The sequence below is a fragment of the Poromitra crassiceps genome, assembly GCF_964638095.1.
Source record: "Poromitra crassiceps genome assembly, chromosome: 1".
In the NCBI taxonomy this organism is placed as follows: Eukaryota; Metazoa; Chordata; class Actinopteri; order Beryciformes; family Melamphaidae; genus Poromitra; species Poromitra crassiceps.
The window spans coordinates 103840690-103865935 of NC_139623.1; the positions used below are offsets into that span (position 1 = coordinate 103840690).

Here is a 25246-nt window from a genome sequence, read left to right on the forward strand (position 1 = left end):
AAATGGTGGAGTTGAGTTGTGCACTCTATGTGTGGGTCTATAATCTATTCATCATTTTGACTAAAAACATATATTTCCTAAATAGTAACATTGTGACATCTAGTGGTCAAATTCTAAACACTTTGAAGTGTCTATTGAGGCCAACCTACAGTATCAGTATTACAGTAACCTTTCCAGCTGAAACAAGCACATGCTGCTTTCAGGTAGGTAGGTCAGTCTCTCATTTTCTCCTGGATTTTTGGGGCCGGTGTGCAGAATGCACAGCAGGGCCCTTACATTCCACTCTGTCGCCCAGACCTTTTAGCACGGATTCACGGAGGATTCAGGCGATGTAATGTCTTTCCGCTTTCCAGTCCGGTAGGTGGCGGTAATGCACCTCTGGCTAATATTGTGGCTAGCTCGTTCAGAGAGTTCCACAAGAGCCGGTCGTCGGACATTTCACCGTCTGGTGCCTCTCTCGATCCGACTAGGAATTTATTAATTCGATTTTTGAGGAGTTGACATGTATCGTCTTTTTTGTCCTAATGTAAAGCAGCTGTGAATGTGACTAATCGTTTGCTCCTCGGACTAGGGCTGTCCCGGCGAGTCGACGTAATCGATGACGTCGACGCACGCTACGTGCCTCGACGTGCCCCAATCGTCACTAAATAAAAATAGTGTAGCTCATGTTTGCGGCTAACTGTTACTTGTTGTTACTTTACATGGCAGTATAATGCCACTGAATGACCAAATTGATTTAACTTTTAACCATTTCGATTTCCACTTTCCATACGGACCGCCAGCATTGGTTAGTTGTTAACGTTGTGACAATTTATAATGTTTATAACGTACTCCGACTGGTTTGCGGTGTTGCGCTCCAACCCCTGGCTGTATTCAGACTGATAGTATAAACCGGAAGCTGGAGCACGTTATAAACATTATAAATATAGTCACGTTATAAACTAACCAATGCTGGCGGTCCGTATGGAAAGTGGAAATCGAGATGGTTAAAAGTTAAATCAATTTGGTCATTCGGTGGCGTTTTACTGCCATGTAAAGTAACGACAAGTAACAGTTAGCCGCTAACATATTAGCCACATTACCCATCAGCGGAGCGTCATTTGACGTCAGCACACTCTTCCAAACATGTCGCGTGCCTCATTCCAGTCGATTCCACGATTTCAGACAGACAAGCCCGTCTTTATTGTCACACGATTACACATCAACACATGCACGGATGGCCACAAACACACACATGCTTCCAGTGCGCATTCCCATCCTTTCACATGGACCCATGGTGGGTGTGGATGCTACTAACAGTCTTGTGTCTGGATGATGTGTGTACAGTCCATGTGTGTGACCATCTTACATGGAGCATTTTGTCTTTCTCCAAAATTAAGAGCACTGTTACTGTAAATTGCACACCATTGTACTGTAAGATGATGATTTTATGTTGGACTGCTGCTAAACTCAGTTGACATTGCACAAGGTTTTTGGTATTCCTCCTGAAAGTGACTTGAATTTAATTTATTCTACTATTTTATTTTGAATTGCACTATATTCATTTTATTTGAGGACAAGCTCTTGCTTTAATTTTATTTGATAGATTTAATGTTGGACTGTTAAAGAGAATGAGATGGTTAAATAATATAGACATCAGCAGGTGGTGGTGGAGGTGAGTCAGAAAATATTAGTGTTTTACCTATATGGCTACATCTGGGCAAGAGCAGTGCCACTCACTCAGCAAATTGATGGTTAAGACTGAAAAACAGTCTAATCTTAATGTAAATGGTCCTCTAATCTGGTTTCAAGGGGCCAAAATTTTAGACTGAACACAAATGACTCTACACCTTGGCAGAGTTCTGCACTTTACTGAGCACACCGGCCCTATGCCAGGTTTCGACCTGGCCTTGTTTTTACCACACCTGCCTATCAATAATTAATTTAGTCATCATCATCATCAGTATATAAATGGGAGCTGGGGCTCTGTCTGTTTGTTTCTCTGTCCCACTGTGATTGTCCCACTGTGATGTCATAAATCCCACTGTGACATCATCAGTGATGTCATAAATCCCACTGTGACATCATCAGTCATGTCATAAATCCCACTGTGACATCATCAGTGATGTCATAAATCTGACATCATCAGTGATGCTGGTGTCATTGGCCACACAGCAGCCAAGCTGCGGGCAAGGCCACGCAGCAGGCAAGCTGCAGGACGGGCTCGCCCGCGTGGCCGCATAGATGTCATAAATCCCACTGTGACATCATCAGGGATGTCATAAATCCCACTGTGACATCATCAGTAATGTCATAAATCCCACTGTGACATCATCAGTCATGTCATAAATCCCACTGTGACATCATCAGTGATGTCATAAATCCCACTGGGACATCATCAAAATTCCACTGTGACATCATCAGTGATGTTATAAATCTGACATCATCACTGATGCTGGTTTCATTGGCCACACAGCAGCCGAGCTGCGGGCAAGGCCGCGCAGCGGGCGAGTTGCGAATGCGAGCTGCAGGGCCAGCTCGGCGAGCTGCAGGATTGGTACGCGGGCGAGCTATATTATATATATATAGAGAGAGAGATAGATATAGATAGATACATACATACATACATACATACATGTGTGTGTGTGTGTGTGTGTGTGTGTGTGTGTGTGTGTGTGTGTGTGTATATATATGTATATGTATAATGTATATATATAATATATGAATATATATATATATTAGGAGTGTCACGATAGACTGAGTTCACGATACGATACGATATTTTAACAATATTTTTTTGTGATCGATTTGTAAGTTGAGGGGGCATCCTCCACGCTAATTTGAGTAATTTCACCATTTTCATCCTCCGTGTCTGTAACGTCCCTCGTCTGTTCAAACAAAGCAATGAAAAGGAGAGCGAGCATGCAATCAGATGCAGATCAGTGCCACCATGTTCAGCTTCTTTTTCTCGCGATATGAGATTTCATCTCAACGATACTGTAGCGTTCCAGGTAATCCAAGTATTACCTGTAATGTGATGTACAATAGAAGTGTCTAGAGTGCAGCTAGGAACTAATGTGTGTGGGTGTGTTCCTAGGGGAAACGGGGTATATATGACCAGCGGCCGCAGGCCGGATGTCAGTCAAGCTATGGAGTGAGCGAGACCGGTTGTTGTGTGTAGAGCTAGCGGTGTGAAGCTAGCTGCTAGGAGCTAAAGAAGCCTGTGAATAAAGAACCTGTACCAACTACAACTCTCCGTTCCTTGGCGTATCACCGATACGTTACATTGGTGCAGAAGTGAAGCGGTAACGCCTGATCTCGGTCGAGAGGGGAGAGAGTGAGGAGGAACGGCGGAGGAAAAGTTGGAGATCAAAGGCTCGAGCGACTAGCGGTAGCAAGCTAGCTGTGTGAGCTAGCTGCTACGAGCGCCACGTGTGATGGTGCGCTTAGAAGAATGCCTGTCGGCGAACGGGAGAAAAGAAGAGCTGACGACGGGGATCAGCTCGGTGCTGGCGGGCATGGAAGCCCGCTTGATGCAGGAGATCAGACGGCTGTTGGAGGCGACACCAGCCTGGGCAGAGGGGCTTATGGAGCTGCTACGAGAGGTCGCGCAGCACGGAGAGAAGCGGACGGAGGAGCCGCAAAGACTGTGTTGGAGCTGTGGAGAACCGGGCCACGAGGCGAGGTGGTGCCGAGACGGTTCCGGGAGACGGACCGGGCATGCGGAGCAAAGGTACTGGGGACAGCAGGGAGCCTGCTGGGCATGCGGTGGATCGGGACACATAGCTAGAGAGTGTCGAGAAGCTGTCGGGGACTGGAAGACAGCGAGAGAGGAGAGACGGGCAGGCGGCTGACAGGTGAGGCTTTGTTGGACTTGCCAGTCGCCTGAACATTTAGCTAGAGACTGCACTAAGAGTGCGAATGCTGGAAGAGACACACAGCCGGGGGAGCAGCCGGAGCAACAGCCAGAGGAGCAGCGGAGTAGCGGAGCAGGGGAGCAGCCTGAGCTACAAGCAGCGGAGCAACGGGGCAGTACAGAGCCGATTGTTCTGGGCAGGAGAGTGACTGTTGAGCCGGCCCAGGCTAGCTGCTCTGCATACCAGCCGGTAGAGGGGGACATCATCATCAGCGTCGAGACCATCAGGAGAGCGGGGATCGTTTTGAACAGCCAGAGGGAAGTGAGCGACATCACCTGCAATGCTGTTACAGTCGGGGGAGCGGCGCTCGTGTCCCCGGGGGAGCGAGAGGGGTCAACGCTGGAGGAGCCGGCCCAACCAAGCCGCTACACAACCCCCACGGCTGCACTGCAGAAAGTCGAGGTGGAGATCGACGCCGATGGTGTCCGCCCTGCTGTCCTCAACACGCCGCCCCCTGGGGGAGCGGGACGGGAGGACGAGTGAGTGCAAGACCGGGAGGATGAGAACGTGACTATGGAGGATGTCGATCTGGAGGAGTGGATACGCAGACAGGCGGAGGACGCTAGCGTTGGACCGGTGCGCAGGTGGGTGGCGGCCGGATGCCGGCCTCCCCTGGAGGAGATGTGCATGTGTTCAAGTACCACGAAGGAACTGTGGGAGTTGTTTCCGGACCTGAGGGTGAGAGAGTCAGGGATTCTGGGGTTGGATGGGCGCGGGAAGAGTGGCAGCGTCGTGGTGGTGCCCAGCTGCCTGCGGGGACTGGCGCTACGGGGGGCGCACAGGGGCCGCAGGGGTCAGGGGCATCGAGGGGCTGAAGAAACACTCAGCCGCCTTTGTCGAGTTTTCTACTGGGTACAGATGAAGGGAGACGTAGAGGACTACTGCCTTAGCTGTGTCGACTGTAATGTGCTTCGGGTGGGACAGAAGCTGTAAAAGGGGGGATGGAAATAGTGGTTGAAGTGAAGTGGGATAATGTGAGTAAGAAAAAAGGTTTAAATGAAGGTAATGGAAAAAGAATGATGTAAATGTTTGGGTTATTGTCGAACTGAAATGATATGTGGGTTGAATTTAAATGAATGGGGAAAGAGGAAAGAAATGATGTCAATGTGATGGGTATTGAGTTGAATGTAAATGTGTGTAAAAAAAAGAAAAGGGCTATTGGAATGGGAAAAGAGGAAGGAATGAAAAGAAATGCAAATGGTGGTGGTGGAACGAAAATTAAGAAGTGTGCTGAAATAATAAGAGACAAATTGGGGGAATACAAAATGTTGTGGGGTGGTGTGTTTTGGTACAGGGGGGATATGTGTGGGTTGTGGGTGTCAATGTGGGCATTGACAAATGTTGGGTGAGGAGTATGTAGCGTTCCAGGTAATCCAAGTATTACCTGTAATGTGATGTACAATAGAAGTGTCTAGAGTGCAGCTAGGAACTAATGTGTGTGGGTGTGTTCCTAGGGGAAACGGGGTATATATGACCAGCGGCCGCAGGCCGGATGTCAGTCAAGCTATGGAGTGAGCGAGACCGGTTGTTGTGTGTAGAGCTAGCGGTGTGAAGCTAGCTGCTAGGAGCTAAAGAAGCCTGTGAATAAAGAACCTGTACCAACTACAACTCTCCGTTCCTTGGCGTATCACCGATACGTTACAATACATATTGTCACGTTTTGATATCGCAATATATCGTGGGACCATATATTGTGACATCCCTAATATATAGTGCAATCATACATCTGATAGATGCACCTGGCAAGGGGGAGGCCAGGCTTCACTGTGCAATATGCCCTAATCCGACATATTACACACTACATCTTCTAAATGCAACTGGGATACATCATCAGTGATGTAACCTGGGGTCATTGGGTGTTTCGGGTCTCACAACATCATACACCCTCGCCCATCTATCTATCCATCTATCTACTGTCTATCATCTATATATCATCTATCTATCTATCTATCTATCTATCTATCTATCTATCTATCTATCTATCTATCTATCTATCTATCTATCTATCTATCTATCTATCTATCTATCTATCTATCTATCTATCTATCTATCTATCTATCTATCTATCTATCTATCTATCTATCTATCTATCTATCTATCTAGCAGTGTAGTGGAAGTTGTGTTAGCATGTTATGACAGTAGGTGGCGCTGTGCATCCTTTCGTTGGTTTGCGAGCCGCCATTAAACACAGAGCAGAAGAAGCAGGACACTGAGGACAGGAAGGAAGTTACTCCAGTAGTAGTAGGATTCACGTAGTGCCAGCCGCCGAGTGCCAGTGGTAGTAGTAGCTTCTCGTACTTGGCAATTAGTTGTATTTATTCTTCAGCAGCAAGCAAGCATCGAGTTGTCAACGGTTTAACTGTAATCATGAACGGGTTAGACGAGCAACAAATGGCACCACAGAACTTTCTGTATGGTAAGATTATTTTTCTTATTCCGTGCGTCACCCCAAGCTCCTGCACGTAACGTGTCCTCGTGTTATTCGCTGCTTGTCCTGGACATGGGATGGGAATTGACATCCCTGTGATCTAGAAAGGCGCTGAAAATAAAGTAATGTTATATTGAATTCACTCCTTATTTGAGCACACCGGCGGACAGCGTGGGTTCTGCTCAGTCTTGAATTGCCGAACACGTGTTTGAGAATCAGCATGGCGGCCCCCATGTTTTCTGAATATATCCGCTATGAGGGAATTTTCGCGTTTTCTTTCAGCAAGAACTTCACACCGCTTTGCAATCCCCTGCTCCAATTTGATGATTTGCTCGTTTAAAGCAGACGTCTGAACTAGCGCGTTTAGTTTGGTTGCTGGCTGCCTGGGAAACGCCATCTCATTCTCAACATGGTTCATCCACACGCGGACCTCAGATGACCTCGCCGCTTCACGTTAATGCAGTGACCCACTTTGCATTTATTTCAGGTTATGACAGAAAGCTCGTCAGGGCTCCTTTGAACTTTATGGCACTGTGACTTAAATAGTTAACGCATTGTCTTTTCCCCAGTTTTATCTCGGTGTCTAATTTGTGCTTAATACATGAGTAGAAAAAAAACCGCTGAGTTTCCTTGATCATTTGTGTGTTTCATTCTGTCACACATCACACATCTAAGTTTACCCCCCTCTTGCTGGTTTAGTGGAGTGCATTATTATTTACTATTATTATTATTATTATTATTATTATATATATATACTGACATGATTTTTACAAGACACAGGGGCATAGGTGTTCTTACTACTCATCTAGGTGCAGCCCCCCCTTCCCCAGTAGGATGGGGAAATTATATTCAAGGTAATTGTAATAGCCATAGTGAGTAATCATGCTACAAACGAGAATTATTTTTTTCAGTATGCAGTAGCAAAAGTATCGAAAAGTATCGATACTGAAAATTGTAATCGGATACAATACAATACTCATTTGCAACAGGTATCGAAAGTATCAATATATATTTTTTTTAATGGATACAATACTCATTTGCAACAGATTTGATACTATCAGTGCTTTCTTTTAATGAAAAATCATTGATTTTTCCCTCCCTATCATTGGTGGGTATCTGTTGCTTCAACAAGCTAAACGTATTCTGATGGCTAGAGCAGGGGTAATCTGCTGTCTGAATTCAAAGTTTTATCAGGCTTAGATTATGGAGAAGTGTGCATCTGTCCGTCCATCTGTCTAACTTTGTTTTCATGCCTCTGATGTGATACCCCCTTCCCATGGTATCGAGTATCGATATTTAACTGGGTATCGAAGTAGAAATTCTATTATCTTAACATCCCTAGTATCCAGCACAGAATAGCATAAGATGGAGCAAACAGAACAATCTCAAATTATAAAGTGCAAAATGAAAGTCCTTAAAGTGATATATAACGGCGTCCATTATATAATGTAAAAAGTCCAGTAAAATCAAGTGTCTAATATTTTGCATAATGTCTCTTTGCTGCTGCAAGACAAGCAGCTGTTTTCAGCTTAAAAGATTGCACAGTTAATTGTAGTTGCGAAATGTTCTGGCATGTCATGGCATATTGAAGAGGGGTGTACAGATGTGGAAAGTCCTGGGACTTGATCAATTATCTTTGGAAGTCATGGATTATCAGAATTTAGCAAATGAGTCACTTGACAGGAATATAGCTACATATATACACATATATGATATTGAAAATCATGTAAAAGTTATGCAATTTAAGTCAGGAACACAGTTGGAACCCAGTGTACTTTGAGCACACAGTAACCACTACCTAGAATTACAGGCTTATAAACTTGATCTCAATTATTAAGCAGCCAGCAGCACAGTAGATTGTACACACACAATATGCAAGACAATTCAAGTTGTTATACAATTTGTTGTACTCTAAAATCAATCTGTTGTTTTAACACCCTATTTTCTTCTTACAATTACCATAGTTGCACACCATTCCCAGTTCACCTCATGTATTTTCAGTGAAATACTCCCACACAGAACTGTGTGTGTGCTTTGCTTCTTTCACCTTTCCTCAGAGAGGGGGTTTCCTCTGCCAGGTGGGCCACGTGGAAATGTTCCCACAGCAGTGGCTCCCTCTTGTGTGCAGTTCAAATATAGCACTTCACCCCCAAAGTATTGCCTCCCATAGCCAGGGCACACTGCAGTGGTACTGGAATTGTTCAAGATCATTAATTGAAGCCTCTTCCACCAGGGTGCGTGCTGGAGTCCGGAAAGGAGGTCACATTCAACCCTGAAGGTGACGACTTTGAGCACCAGCTAGATCTAAGAATGGTAAGTTCCCTGAGATCCAAGCTACCAAGGAGCTTATTAAAACATGTTTTTATTCATATCTGACCATCAGTTGTTTAAATTGATAGTTCGGATTTTTTGATGTGGGGATGTATGAGGTACTTGCAGCCCATCTCTATTTCTCCAAACTGGGACTGTGCCAGTTGAATTCTACTGACTGTCAGTGTCGGCAAGTACCTCATCACTAGACTCTAGGCCCGTCTTGAACTAACACAAAAAAACCCACTAATGTTACTCATTCCTTCACAAAATACTTATTAATGTTACATGTTACTTATTCCTTCTCAAACTACTTTCTACAAAGTGCTACTCTAGTCCATCATGTCTTAGCTGTCGTGGATTGTGTTGCATAGTTGTTTTCTGTACTGTTGACAAAATGTGTTATTGTAAGTCAACTTTGGACAAAAGTGTCTGCTAAATGACATAATGTATAATGTACTCTCGTACAGCGATCCTCAGAGCCACTTTTACCGCAAAACACCAAAACCACACAGCGAGGCCCAGGTTTGGTTTAGTTTTTACGTTATTAGATGATGAAATCAATTATGAAAAATGTTACAAACAATTATAAAAATCATAAAAACATTCAGACCGACTTGATAAAAAAATTATACATTTTACACAAAAAGAAATTACATTTTTTTTTCCGAATTTCGACTTTCAATAATAAAAGTCGACCTTGATAATAACATCAAAAACTCGAAATTCGATGCCCATCCCTGCCCATCCCTAATATCGCCCAGCCCTAGTTCCAAGCCTGAAGCAGAGCTACTGTAAAAGCAGATAGTGCAGAAGAAGAAGCACAAGCTTTGTTAACGTTAGCTTGCAATAAAGGAGTCTAAACATATCACCTGACTGTAGCTTAGCTTCAGCTAGGGTTGTGCGATGTCATAAAAAATACCCATCGTGATTGTTTTACAGTGAAACATCGTGTTGGACGATGGCATCGTCATTGATGGGTGGGGGGAATAATTAATTATTTATTAAGTCGCTGCGTTGCTGTAATTCCATTTGGCTAGCCGCTGCAGTGCGTTCACGTTAACCAGCAAATTGAACGGCGCAAAACAAATAACGTTAATGTTACAGATCCTCACCAACAACGTCTGTGTGTTGAATTTAACTAGCTGGCAGAAAACTGACTGAATTACTGGCTGATATAATGTTAGATTCGCATGGGCTTTTGAACCTAATGTAATGAGAGAGAGTTTAGGAGAAATGGCTCGAGAAACGCAGCTGCTGTGGAGCGACTCCAACTTTCACTTTGGAAACAGGCGAGTTAAATTCACAGTTGAAGACTTGTACTCACTTTGGGTTGAAAACAGGAAAGAACGTGAAGTTTCTCAAATAAGTCGTCAAACGAGTGTTATTTTGTGACAAGCAACCGTTTTTCACCGTTGGAGTTTGACGAGGAAATGCGCTGAGTACGGGGTGGCTGTTTTCCACCCGTGAGTGTTGTTCCTCCCACAAAAGTATAAAGCCCCTCTTTCTTTTCATATCAGTATAGACTATAATTTGGCTGACATTTTTTGAATACAGGCAGCAGGCTGGACACGCCCCACAATGCCTCCCCCAAGTGTATCTCAGCGAATCATGATGCATTTCATGCATCAACGTTGCAGACTCGTCTGCCATTACTGGCATTCGTTTCAAAATAAAAGCTTGCTACAGAGTCATGTAATTGTGACATGACCGTTTTCATGACATTTTATACTATTTTGAAAAGAGCGGCGGCCAGAATTGAGGATCATAACGTGAGTGTACCGCGCCACAAAATGTACCGTATATAGCGTAAACCCTGACAATGGCTACGTTTACATGATGACTTTTAATTCAGAATTAAAACTTCCGAATGAAATCATTCAGAAGTAAAGTTTTTTCCTGCGAGTTTACATGTAAAATCTTAATTCCGAAAAGGTGGTTACATGAAAGAAACTTTAATCTGATGTTTTTGAGTCATCGTAAGGTTTGGGGCTGGGAAGGCTTCTGATTGGATAAACGTAAACAGGATGTTAACGTCATTACGTTTACCAGAAGTAAACACTCAGCAGAGTTCTCAGCGCTGCGTGATTTCTAACCCCACATAGGATAAGCAATAACCACGCCCTGTGGCCCCGGGATTGGCCAGGAGCAACACTGGAGGACACGCAGCCCAGCGATTTCATGAACCAACTAAATAGCTCTTCTTGAGAATGGACAGCGATTTACCAGTGCGAGCGACGAGCTAGAAACAGCAACAACATGGAAGAAAACGTTATCACCGCACTTTTCTGTTTCATTTTGATCGTTTGTGTTAAGCAGCAGCACGACAGTAATATGCTACTGCTTATTCTGCGTCTGCTGAGGAGGAGAAGGGAGGCAGTAGAAAACCGCTGTACCTCAGTCCATTGCCTTTTCCCACTCGCAAGGCCAGACAGCAGTGGATGAAAAAGGGAGCGAGCATGCGCAGAAAGACCGGAATGAACTTAATTCCTAAAAAAGGGTATACATGAACGCAAAATGGTTTCATTCGGAATAAAAAACGGAATCAACCGGCCACTTACATCGGATTGAATTTTCATTCGGATTGGCCATTTTCATTCGGATTTAAGTTTTTTCAGATGTTTACATGATAACTTTTAATAGGATTGAACGTTAATTCCGAATGAAAAGGGGAATAAACGGTCCATGTAAACGCAGCCAATGTAGTTCACAAACACACCTTCGGTGCTTGACAGCATCAGCAATAACACAATTACAACATGAGCATTCCAAATTAAAATCAGTTCAAATAGTCCGCTGGCACTACCTTCTTTCCATATGATTGTCACTCAGACCTATTTTAAGATGACATACCGCATTTTTCACACGGTTTATCCCAATAGCATGTCCACTCTTTAGGCCTGTCACTTGCTTTCTTGCAAATGTTCCACACTCTAATTTTGCCGAATGTGTCAGTATTGAACTGCTGTTTATTTCCTCGATGCTAGACATTGCTGTATGGCAACAATACAACAGTATGCAACGGTAGAAGTAGAAGTGTAACACTGTCTATATTTGTTTTTATTTGTATTGATTCTATTTTTGTGTATGCCTCTATGCCATCTTGGCCAGGTCATTATTGTAAAAGAGAATGTGTTCTCAATAATCTACCTGGTAAAATAAAGGAAATGATGATGATGATGAAGTGATCAAAGCAAGCTTGTGACCACACTGCTTCTGTTGCAGAGTGCCACAAAAAGTCAAAAGTGTTTGTCAAGCTAAAATGACATATGTTCAAAACTGCAATTATAGTGAGTTGTTTCATAAAGTTATCAAATGGTTTCTTGCCTCCTTTAGGCGTGTGTAGACCCCAGCACCAAAGATGAACTTCACATGATAGAGGCGGAAGGAGTAGACCTCGAGGGTCAGAAAGTCAAGGCAACACTGGCTTCACTTAAGCCGTCCACTCTGCCTAGTGTGAGTAAACGCAACCTTTTTTTGCCAATGTGCAGGTGCACAAACACAAAAATGTCTCCTTTTAAATTTGTCCCATTACCCTACACACAGCTGCCAAAGCCATCTTGGTTCAGTCATGTAATCTGTTGCATTTTTTTCCGATGTCATGAGTCAACATTCATACAGGCACCTTTTACTTCTTTGTGCTGTTATGCATAGGATTTTAACATTAATAAATGGTTACACCACATTCACTTTGAGCCCGTAAGTGAAGGAGGCTATCAATCTACAGGGTTTGTGGTAAATGTATTCATAATTTTGAGAAACCGTAGCAGTAACAGTGCCACTGGCATGAAACAGAGGCTATCATTCGTCATGTCCATGGGCTCATTTGTTTATAGAAATTATACCAAAGTAGCATAATTAGACAGTGGTATATTAATGTTTCAGAAAGGCCACACATCACATTTTTACAGGCATCCCAATGTTGTTAGGTGTTATTACCCAGTCTAGGGGTTTTGGGTCACAACATAAACTTAACAGCAACCATAAAAAGTAAGTGATTTATTGGTCACACAACACAATAACCAACAAGGGTACTGGACTCGCTACACTCAGAGAGCTAACATTGTCATGCTAAGCTAAAGAGTAGGCCGAAGCCCATTAGTAGTTATGAGTAGCAGCCAAAGCTAAGGCTGGAAAGAAACAGCAGCTAATACATAAAGTAGAGTCCAGCACCACCACACATAACAGTAACAGAACATTAACAATATAAATAGAATTACTATTTCAATGTGGCTAAGACAGAGCTACCACGCCGCCCCAGCTTCCCAGTTGTCTTAAGCCCAAAGCCTAACACAGAGACATAAGACAGAGCTACCACCGCTTCCCAGTTGTCTCAAGCCCAAAATCTAACACAAAATCCCAGTTTGGAGGAGCAAAGAGGAAGCATGGAGGGACAGTGTTAGCACTAGGGATGGGCATTTCTAGCAAAAACACTATTCGAAATTCGCTGGCCAAATTCGAATTTAATTCGAAATTCGAAAATAAAAATAAAAATGTAATTTTTTTTTTTTTTTTTTGTGTGTGAGTGAAATGTTGCATTGTCTCCCCTGATTCTAAGTCTACGGCTTTATTAATTAATATAAAAAGCTTCTGCTGTGGATTTTTAGCTCAAACAAGCATTGCACCACTGAAGTAAAGAACATGTTACATGACATTGACATTTTCGAAAATAAAAAACAGTTTTGACAATCATGAGTGGTTCATTAAATATTTAGTAGGCTCAGGTCTGAGTGCCAAAGGGGTGCCAAAGTCACCCCCTCTCCCTCTTCATGGGATTTCATCCGCCATTCATTTTTCCATAAACCTTGCTTAAAATGCTTATAAAAATTGTTTTACTTGCTCAAACCAAGCGATTTGACTATACCGGTACTTAGAATCAGGGGAGACAATGCAACATTTCACTCAAAAAAAAAAAAAAAAAAAATTTTTTTTTTTTTTTTCGAATTTCGAATTTCAATAATAAAAGTCGACCTTGATAATAACAACGATTATTCGGAAATTCGATGCCCATCCCTAGTTAGCACCACTCAGCTAACACCAATCCCCCAGTGCCATCTTGAAAGCACAGGAGTTAAATAGGGGCTTGTCCCTGGAGTGGCAGGGACAGAGGGCACACAACACAAAGAGCAAAGATCCAGACAGAAGCGAGCTCGCACTTCACAAATTTACAAAAATGCACAAGGAATAAAATACTACAATTACGGCCTAAGCCCTTAATATTAGGCCCAAAGCAAAATACGGTAATTCACAGAGAACAACATTCATCACTGTACAGTACACTATAGTGATCGCATGCATCACAGAACAACATTCATCACTGTACAGTACACTATAGTGATCGCATGCTACTATATTGCTGGTTGTTTGTTGCAGGTGTGTCTCGGTGGATTCACAATCGCTCCTCCAGCTGTGTTCCGTTTAAAGGCTGGTTCTGGTCCGATCCATCTCAGTGGTCAACACCTTGTCAGTGAGTATTTGTATTGTATTTATTTACTGTTCCCAGGATGAGAAGTATCTAACTGCCTCAACAGTCAGGAAGGAACATGGATTACCCTAATACTAAGGCTAATACTAGGGCATGGTTAGTTCAGAGTCTATTATGTTGTATGTCGGGTTGATTATTGCAAGGTTGCTAGGGATTAGCATCTTTAATCAAATTTGAAATCTGACTTTAAAGTCCAGATTAAGAAACATTTGTGCAGATTCATTTTGAAGAACAGCTGTCAAATCGGATATAAAAATGATCAGAGGCTACATCACACATGGGCAACATACGGCCGGCCCGCGGGCACCCCCTGTGTGCCCGCGATGGAATTGCAAAAAAAAATATATATATATATTTTTTTTTACAGTGCACCTGAACGCAACATGCAAGATACCCGCTGAATAAGTGTCCAAATGTTCATGTCATTCTGGCCAATACTCTTCTGTTATAGCATTTCAGTCTGGAATATGGAATATCTTTCAATAATATTTATGACTAAAAGGCTAAAAGTAATCTCATGTGTAAGAAATGACTGTTCTACATTGAAGAAGAAATTTAAATAATTAACTTGTTGGTTTTGGATTTATTTAGCTTAAAGAGTGCATTTTTATTCTTGTGTGACCCTCAACACAGGCTTTGAGAATCCCGGGCCACTTACTGATACTTATGCTTAAATTAACCCACTCATATTCTGGTTTATTTCAAGAAAAACATTTCGGCTAGTGGAAATTCTAATTGGCTGGTAACCTTAAAATCTAGCAGCCATATTGGCAGGTGGTGAAAAAAGTTAATTTCAAGCCCTGCAGGGAGAGCAGGTGGTGACAAAGGAGTGAAAAAAGGATCAAATATTGGTGGTTAAGACTGAATAATGACATCACAATTGTTAATTTAAAATTAGTTATTCCTCTAAACCTGGCTTCAAATGCCCCAAATTGTTCGCGCTGGCGCCGTTCAGCCCTCCGCAAAATCTGGTAACGAGGACATTTTTTTGCGGCCCTCTCTATCATCAAAGTTGCCCATCCATGGGTTACGGCATGACAATATTTGTTCGGCCCCCGGCAACAATCTGGGTTTCTCATGTGGCCCCCCATGAAAAATAGTTGCCCACCCCTGGGCTACACATTTATTTTACATTACCGTACTTAATTTTGTTCTAAATTGCATTGCCCAGTCAGTGTCTCACTTAGACATGAGTAGCACTGAAACTTAATCAACCATATAGTTTTGCTGCATTGATGTAGAAGCGCTAAAACTCCATTTTGAGCCACGACTGACAAAGAAATCCCAAAAGTAAGTTCCATTTAAAGCATGAATAGAACATGCAGAGTGAGAGGAGGAAATGCACAAATAAGATGTCAGGTTGATCAAATGATTAATCTGGTGGTGTTGAAACTAACACCACCAGATTAATACTGGTTTGATGCTTGTGGGATACCTAAATTTCATTTTCAGTTTCACCTCACCTAACACATGTTTTTCTATTTTTACCTAGTAATGGATGCTGATCAGTCTTTTGATGATGAAGATGATGATGATGAAGACGACGACGTAGTCCTCACAACTTCCAAGAAAAGACCTGCTTCCTCACCTGCCCTCAAGTCCCAGGTTTGTTGCACATATAGCTTGCAGGTTGAGTTTCTGCGTTTCAAAGTTATCAGTATGATCTAAATGACCATAACCGCCTTTTGTTCTTCCTTGCAGAAAAAAATGAAACTGGATGTGTTGAATGCAGAGGCCGATGAAGAGGATGACGACGATGATGATGAGGATGACGATGATGAGTGAGTATAAAACAAAACTGTTTAAAACTTAACTGCTTAATCGCTACTCAAACCTGATAAATGTGTAATTTTTGAAAAAAGAAGAAACTAATTTGGATCTTTTGTTTAGGGATGATGAAGATGAGGATGACGATGAGGAGGAGGAATCACCTGTTAAGGAGGAGGAATCACCTGTTAAGGCAAGCCATTACTACGTATGACAGTTGCAGTTAAATTAATTTAGCTCAAACCCTTTCCCAATACCAAGTGCCTCTCTGTTACAGGCTAAGACATACAAACCCGGTCCCGCCTCAAGAAAAGTCCCACCTCAAAATGGCAAGAGTCCTAAACCTGCTCCACCTACTCCAAAGGAGGTAAGACTCTGTTTGATTTGGCTTTTTGTCACGCTCTAAATGGCATCTGTCAGGGCTCCAGAGTGCGTGTATTTATTTACACGCATTTTCCCACCATAAAATCTGCCGGTGTGCCTAAAGACAGGGGAAATAAAAAAATAAAAAAAATTCAATTGCTTCGGAGTGCTTTAGACTTGTGCAGAATCCTTTTACTTTGAAAATCTGACTGGAAGTCATATCGTCCTTATCGCTAGTACAACACAGGACAGTCTGCAGCCAGCCATCCAGATTACTGGTGTGACCGGCCAGACTCACTCGTACCGGAATCGGAGTCACAAACAGATGGAATTAAGATGTGTCAGATGGTGGTTTTGTACGCCGGACACAAAGCTATGGCTTCAGCAGACGAGTTCTGACTAACGTTAGGTTGGCTGGCAACAATGACATCTTAGCGTCTAATGTTAGCATTGCTAGCGGGTTGCTAGCTAACTATCAAGCAAATTCTGGGATTACTAACGTTACCCAAAATGTTATTCAATATCACTAAAATGTGTTGTTGACAATATGACTATGCTGTGTGTTAATGTTAGACCATCTAAGAGTAGCAGATTGAGCAGCTATCTGCTATGGTTTTTCACTGTCTGCAGTGCACAGTGAGACTATCATTTCACAGCACACTGGGATATACACTACACTAATCACACGTGTACGTTCACAATCATGACCACCATTACATAATGTGTGCAAACTACAGGTGACTAAATAAATGGTTAATGATAATTTAATAACAATAGCCAATGAGCAGTCATTCTTATCTGATAAGACATTCATAGTGCATCATGAGAATGGTAGCCTACTTTAATTGAATTAAACTAAATTGTAATGTATCAGAGATGAATCATTGTGTCCTTAAATATGCTCCTAACCTTTTCAATTTAGGAGCATAATGTAAGGTGATAATCACATCAGACACCCAGTTCATAAATGCTGCAATGCTTAAAATGCAAAGGCTTCCTTCAATGGGCCATAGGTTCAATCCCCACTGTGTTAACTCAGTTGGTGATGGTGACTTTAACATTTATTGACATGAAAATCTTTGAGTGTATCATTTAATAAATTGCCAATATGTATACAAAATGACAACGAAGGCACCGCTTAAAATGTATTATTGTGGTGCCAAAAGGCGTGGTGAAAAATTTGGGTGCACCTAAATTATGTGCTGGTGCACCTAAATTAAAAAGTAAGGTGCACCGGTGCACCTAGTGAAAACAGTTAGTCTGGAGCCCTGTGTGTACACGCTCACTCAACAATGGTACATAACTACTGTAGGGATGGCGAAGATTTTTTCCCCTAATCACAACCAGCCCTCGTTAACTGATCATTAACTGTTAACGTATTGTGCTCCGGCTCATCCATCCACCTGCTTTACATTGTCTTCCCGGGTCAGATTGATGTACTATTTTTATAGCCTTTTAATGCATTCAGCCAGCTGACGCAACACTATTTCGAGTTTCCCCATGTGGTGCAGAGCGTGTGTTCCAGAGGGTGTATTGCCTGCCTGTCGCCAGGCTGCAGGTGCACTGATCATGCTCTGTGTGTGCCTGTTCACATGAGGAGTGCAGTCAGATCCCACGGGACCAAGCGACTAGAAAGGCGAGATGTCGCGTGACACTCCCCTCAAACGACCCATTCTTAAATAAACCAGTCGATTACTGTGCCATTGTTGCCAAGTGGGGCCGCGCCACAATATCAGACCTGCGAACCTGCATGCACAAAATGATTAGTCGGTTAACGGTTGACATCCCTATACATAACCATTGTTGGTACTGGCCAGTATTGTCATAAATCTGTAATATTTGAATGTTTTGATTTTTTTTTTTTTTAGTTTGTCTGAATTCTTTCACAGACGCAATACCCAAACAAAATAGTTAATGTCTTTCCTAGTACTCTCACACTTTCCATTCCTTGCAGGCAAAGACCCCTAAGGGTAGTAAGACGCCCAAAACCCCACAACCTCAAACTCCCAAGATAGCCCAAACTCCACAAACTCCCAAGACAACCTTAACAGTTCCTGAGATCCAAGCGAAGATAAAGGAGGCTTTGTCAAAGGTTGGTACCCCTTGAATTCCCCTTTAATGTGGATTGATTGTCATTTCTGTTATTTTGTCAAGCTGATTTGATTGATATTTTATTGAGTTAATGAACATTTGGATACCGGTATGCATATTGATTTTTCTTTTTTCCATTGTTACAGGGAGTATCACTTCCTAAAGCCCAGCCCAAGTTTGAGAACTTTGTGAAACATAGTTATAAAGTCTCAGACACCAAGGTACAGTACCAAGTTTATGGCGCTTTTTAGATGTCTGCCATGTATTTAAGGAGGCATTCCATTGTGTTGTTGGCAAACTGCAATCTTGGAATAGAGTATTTACGTTTTTCTTCTTCTTCAGTAAGCATGTGAGCCCAGTGCTTATAAAGTTTAATCAGCTTGTGTTTTAGACCTTTTAACACATTGAGCGCCAGCGACGCCATATGGCGTCAAGAGAAATTTACCGTAGACTGCCAGCGACGCCAAATGGCGTCAATAACTCCAAATTCATATTTTGACGGGGGAATGTCGATCTACGCCTCTTACATCGCCTCTTACAATATGGGAGCTGTTGAATGTGTCTAGCCTATTTTACAGAACCCTTAGGTGGCGACAGTGCCCTCCCGATTAGACAGAGGCCAGGAGAAAAGAGAGAAGAAGTCATAAGGAAACGGAAATCGCCATTGATATGCTTGAAGCATAACGTTACTTGGCTGTGCCTGTGAACAACAGCAGTCATCTGCTGCCACGGTTGAGCCCCATCCGTGTCCGCTGCTATGGTCCATCCATATGATTTAGTTGCCGACACGGCGACAGCGGAGTCTTTCTGAGGGGTTACATTGTTCTCGGCTGGGAGCCGAGGACACGCTGTGAAGGAGCGGGGGATGCAAGCAGCGGACTTTTCAGTGTAGATCAAACAGAGCAAACCGCAGGGGAGACACTCGACTCCTCCCACCACGGAGGAGGGGGAGGAGGGGGGTGGGCACGCAGGGCACTAACAGCATACAACCATTGACACACACACACCCAGGCAGCAAGCAGCAGGCTCGAACTCAAAGCAGAATTCATTCTGTCGCCTTTCTAACATAAAGATGTGATTATCTCAGAAACTAATTTCAGCATGCTCTTTTCGGTCGAAAACACTCTTTTTCAGAGGGGTGTATTTCCAAAATGGAACGGTTTATAAACACAGTTTTTTTTTTAAATGAAACAGAAGGGTTCAAAGTTTCATTGAGGCTATTGGTTGTCCATATAAGAGGAACACAAAAAATGATATGGCTATATTAAAATGCATTGCGGCCTATGTGGCACAGTACAGCACCTTTTGCCCAAGGGCCGTGGCACTCAAAGTGTTAATACCTTTTTTTAATTTGGAGTACTCATCAAATATTTGACGCTCCCTCTCAATCCTACGTGAAGCACTATTTTAATTCAAGTTTCCAGTGATCGTTTTAGTGGAAAACTAGTGCACAGATTAGGTCACAGGTACCTTTTGTCTTTTCAATTCCACATGTAGCATTGATGCCATGATGTCCTTGCTGTAGCCTGGTAAACCAGCCGGTCACGTGAACTCACATTTCATTTTGTTCTGCGGGACTGTCTGGCCTCAAGCCCTGGGAGAGCTTTAAGCAGAAACTGCAAAGTGGAAGTAGTTTTTCTGTAATCCCGCTGACAAACACAAACGGCCCTGGAAACATCACCTGCTTGGCTCACATTTTGATTGGAAGACACGAGTGTAACGGTGACATTAGATGATTGATGCCTTCCATCAAAGACAATGGCTGAGTTTCCCAACAAAGAAGCTTCTTAAGAGTTAAGAAGCTTCTTAAGGCGTTAAGAAGCTTCTTAAGGAGTTAAGAAGGCTCCAAAGAAGTGTTTCCCAAACGCCTTCTTAACAGAAGAGAAAAATAAAAAAAATAGAAGGCTCTTAAGAAGCATCTTAACTGGAGCTGTCCACCATCTCGATGTGAGAGGTCCTCTGCGGCCCACTTGATGGCACTCTGAGCCCACCAGTGGGCCACGACCCAGTGGTTGAGAAACACTGTTGTAGAATAACCTAATCATGGTCATGTTAAACTTTATTAAACATTATTTATTTCAGACATGGACTGCAGTTCAAATTGCTTTATATACACAGCATACAACAAAACAGAGAAACACTACAGAATTTAAGCAACCTTGGGTTCTGTGAAAGGTGCTATATAAATCCACAACATTATAAAAGGAATCCATTCTGATTAGAGCAATATAGCCTACGGTAAAACATTTAAAACACAAGTAACCATACATACAGGGGAGATTTTCAAGTGTTCCCCAATTTTAAACACTAAAGGGTGCATGAAAGAAAGGAAAAAGGGAAAAGCACAAGAGGAACAGTGGACACAAGTATCTCCTTTTGCCTGACACGGCTGGATCTGCCAGTGTTTTGTCATTAAGAAGGTGTTAAGAAGGCTCCAGACCCTTCTTACAAAACCTTCTTAACGAAAGATCATCTTAGCGCTAAGAAGCTTTTGGGAAACGCAGCCTTCTTAACGGAAGATAATTGGAAGATAATTTTAGGCTAAGAAGCAATCGGGAAACACGTTGGCTTCGTTGGCTTCTTATGGGAGCCTTAAGAAGGGTCAAAGAAGCTTCTTAGCGCTAAGAAGCTTTTGGGAAACGCATGCCTTCGTAAAGAAGCAATTGGGAAACGCGTTTGCTTCTTAAGGGGGCCTTAAGAAGGGTTAAATTAGCTTCTTAGCGCAAAGAAGCTTTTGGGAAACCCAGCCAATGGCATTAAAGTCAATGCACTGCGTTTTGTCGGTGTAGAGGAGCCAGAAGGAAGAACAATCATTTACAGGGTAAAGGACTGAATATATATTAGGGGTGGGGGAAAAAATTGATTCACCCAAGTATCGCGATTTTTAATGTCACGATTTTGTGAATCTATCTTTTATTCCAGAATCGATAATCGCAAAAAAAAAGAATTGGGTGCTTGCAGTCAGGCCACTCACTGAACAGCAGGCCAGGTGCCGCCTACTGGTTTACTAGTGGTTTTATTACTTTATTAGTTAGTCTGAAGTAATAATTACACTTCAGGGTTAAAGTGGGTGCATCTCATTGTAAAATTGGACTTCAAACGGCCCAAATCTGGCTTCAAACGGCCCAAATTGGGCTTCAAACGGCCCAAATTTCACGCGCGTCGGCCCATATCGGCCTGGCCTGCTTGGTATCTAATGCCCGGCCTGAATTATGATACCAGTCCGCCCCTGTTTTTAACTATATCGCCCAGCCCTACTCATGATATATAATATACAGTCTCTAGTGTATGATTCAACTTTTCCCATGTTCTAATCTAGTGTAAAAAAGCAAACTGAAAAAAGGAAAGAAAAAAATCGCAATAAATCGTAATATCGAATCGCAATAATCGTAGAATCGCAATACTTAAGAATCGCAATATAAATCGAATCGGCACCCAATAATCGTGATAGTATCGAATCGGGAGATAAGTGAATCGCCACAGCCCTAATATATATGTTGGATAGCTTTTGGTGGTGTTATGTCCCCCCCCCTTCCCCAATGATCTGAGACATTTTAAGTGCTGCCATTGACTGACCCATAGCAGCTGCTACAATATGCTTGGGACACGATATTGATTGTTGTCATGTTTGTCTTTCTTTGTTTCTTTGTTAGGTCATTACGGAGCTGTGGAAGTGGAGACAGACGGTGACGGATCCTAAAGAGCCTAAATAACAACAATCCCAGCATTCCAACCTCCCGTTTTCTTTTTTTATGACCTGTTCCGCCACATCCCTCCTCACACCTTCTGGAGTCTTAACTCGGTGCCTCACACTTCCGTTAATTCATTAAAGTCTAGTCCGGCTCCAACTGCCATGCTGTCTGGAGATTAGAGAGAGGAAGTGGTGTAGAGATGAAACGATATGGAAATTTCATATCACGATTATAGTGACCAAAATTATCACGGTCATCAGTAGAGACCTTATTCGCTAACCCCGGACAGCGCCACATTGTTGACATACCGCCCTGCAGCTGACAACTATAGTAACGGCCTTATTGTCGTTTCTGTTCCATTACAAAATAGCGATAGTGATGACGGCAATAAAAACCCCAGAGTTGTTGTTTTGTATGCTGCCGTTAATGCCTGTAATAATAAACAAAAGACAAAACGAGGTGAACAGACTTTGCTGTGAGGAGCTGTCAGAAAGTTTCACCTGTCTCTCCCAACTATCCACACATCTTCTGTGCTGCTGACGTATCCTCAGTCTCACTCCCTTCACGTCTGGACGGTAGAGATAGAAACAAACCACGGGGACTTTATTGCTGTCATTACTACAGCCATGCCTAATGCAGGTCACCATCCGAACACAATTGGAACGATACAGGTAACGCCAACGGCGGCTAGCTTCCTATAAATGCTGCTCTCACATAAGTTGTCACTTGAGAGCTGCAGGCTATGTCGAGAACATGGCGGCGGTGGGCGTGCCCGTACGTGAGTGACGTCAATCGAATAAGGTCTATTATCACGGTATTGTTAAAATGTGCTGAAATTTAAAAGAAAAATACAAATGCATTCACATAAATCATTTCACCAAGTTTTATATTGAAAACTCAGACCCAAATAGGACTGATACACTCACTGAAATAAGAAATAATTTCTCCAAGGTTGCGTGTCTGCATCTCGGAGACGGTTACCAACTTTGGTTGATGGACAGCTTTACCATGTTTTTCAAAGCGCTGTAATCATGGTAAGACGGTACCACAGTTTTAATGATAATGAAAATGTTTAACGGTACACTTACAGCAAGGAATTTGATCACGGTTATAATTAAAACTGACTGGGGACAGCGTGCTGTGGCTTTGCCCTGCCTTCACACCACTATCACCCTCTCAAGGTGGATGCAAGGCATAGATGCTTCCAGGTTTGATGGATAGACCTGGGAGAACCAGCTTGCAAATTTTCTGTAAATTTGTAAATAAACTCTTTGCTATATTGTATGGCACCTGAGAAAATTTTGAGGATATCTTCCCATGCCTTTTTTTGTTAGTCGAGTTGATGTGGCCTCACGCAGGAGCATGTACATGCAAAGATCTGATCCTTAAATGGGCTTTAGAGCACATCTAAGACAGGCATTCACACCCCCAAACAGTTCAAGAAACTCAGTCCATTTTCAGCAACCAGTGAAAAATGGTGACCGTTACGTCAATGTCATGTCATGTCAATAGTCTCATCATTTGTCAGTTTGGAGAAGTGCTGTCGCAGAATTTTTGGGTGATATCACTTCCACTGTTTATCTCTCCCATTTGGAGAAAAACAACTTACTTTTGTCTAATAGTACTCAACTGTCAATCTTTGTTTCTACCTGAACCAGTCTATTAGCAAATTCAATATGTTGTCATTTTGCACGAGTTTTGCCGTCCAGAAGTAATCGAGCAGTGTTATACAACTAGATGTTTCATTTGTTTTTGTTTAAAGGCAGTTTTTTTTTTTACACGAGCCTTGCAGTTCGACAATTGACTGAATTAACTTTATGGGTGAGGCCTGTTGATCGAGAAGACCATTCCATGTTCTCAACAAACTGTTCAAGATGTTTATGTGGGTTTGGGTGGACACCACCAAGGTTGATTAAACTTCCTGTTCTATTACTTTACAATGTGTTTTGAGACTGGTGATCTTAAATGCAAATATTTGACCCCCCCCCCCCCCCCCTCTCTCCACTGTATGTGCAAATGTACACTTGGTTATTTCAGTAAAGTTTCTAGGATAAATTGTCTGACTGCTGTAATATTTCATTTAGCCTATAGGGGCCAGCTGCTGTAATATTTCATTTGGCCTATAGGGGGCAGCTAGTGGGGACCTTTAAACAAATTTCAATTATTTTTTTGTAAAGCACCTTGAATTGCCTTTGTGTATGAAAAGTGCTATATAAATAAATTTGACTTGACTTGACTTGACCTGAGAGCAGATAGATGCCCCCTATTCATGTTTTAGATTTATATTCTCATTTAGGCCTACGCCATTCTCAGAAGGATGTCAGAAAAATGCAGTTTAGCTACTTACAAAGTTGATCATGGTTGAACTTGACAGTTATGAAAATAGGGTGTTAAATCCATATTAACTATATATGTGGTTGCAAAGCGATCTCCCACCCTCCTGGCCCTGTCTTGCTGGAGCCTGGTGTTGGGGTCATTAGGCTGATTGGGTGCACCGGGGCACTCATTGGGCTTAAGATGACCTTCAGGCCATCAGTCTCTCCCTCCTCACCGATGCACCTTTTTTGTTCTTTTGTTGAATGTAGTTTGTGTTGTCTCGTTATTTTTCCCTTGTTTTAGTTATTTTAACTTTTACCTTTGTGTGTGACCCCTCTGTTACAACCCGGCTCAAGGAAGTAACAAATGAGGAGAGTCATACACCAAAGTCAAAGTTAAAAATGTATTAACTAAAACTGAGCTAAAATAACCACCGGACAACACAGACTACATTGAACAAATGAACAGAACAAAAGGTGAGGGAGAGAGACTGAATGGTCTGAAGGTGTTCGTAAGCCTAATGAGTGCACCAGGCCCATGTGCACCCAATCAGCCTAACGACCCCAGGCTCCTGCAAGACAGGGTCAGGAGAGGGGGAAGGTCATCACAAAAGCTAAAATCTAGATGGGGGACCCTGGGACAAAACCTTATCAAATGGGGGTCTAATTTGTGTCCGTTTAGGGGTCCTTGACGTGAAAAAGTTTGAGAATCACGAGTCAATTATCAGTTTCTCTGCCTGTTCCAAGTCTTTGAAATGTGAATTGTATCAACTCCCTCTGATAGGCATCACTTATGATGTGATCACAAGTCAGGTCCTGTTGCTGTCCAATCAGCACCTCCCTCATCACCAGTCTGCTCATCACATGAGCTGCAGCAGCACCTCCCTCATCACCAGTCT

The 25246-nt window shown here is 42.6% G+C and overlaps 1 protein-coding gene across 1 annotated transcript; it reads left to right on the plus strand.

Annotated features, from left to right (window-relative positions):
• The first annotated feature begins 6157 nt into the window (after window positions 1-6157).
• Window positions 6158-23968, plus strand: npm1a (nucleophosmin 1a). The gene is made up of 11 exons (XM_083636629.1): window positions 6158-6312; window positions 8558-8637; window positions 11971-12090; window positions 14008-14101; window positions 15612-15724; window positions 15821-15900; window positions 16010-16079; window positions 16164-16253; window positions 18204-18341; window positions 18487-18561; window positions 21994-23968. Exons 1-11 carry the CDS (start codon window positions 6264-6266, stop codon window positions 22051-22053), a joined length of 969 nt encoding a protein of 322 aa, XP_083492755.1. The 5' UTR covers window positions 6158-6263; the 3' UTR covers window positions 22054-23968.
• Window positions 23969-25246: the final 1278 nt, after the last annotated feature.

Bases quoted from the DNA above. Each gene is read 5' to 3' on its own strand.
- npm1a (XM_083636629.1), top strand. From the start codon at position 6,264: ATGAACGGGTTAGACGAGCAACAAATGGCACCACAGAACTTTCTGTAT. The intron at 15,901-16,009 runs GTGAGTATAAAA...TCTTTTGTTTAG, and splicing joins GATGAGGATGACGATGATGA to GGATGATGAAGATGAGGATG. The intron at 16,254-18,203 runs GTAAGACTCTGT...CATTCCTTGCAG, and splicing joins CTCCACCTACTCCAAAGGAG to GCAAAGACCCCTAAGGGTAG.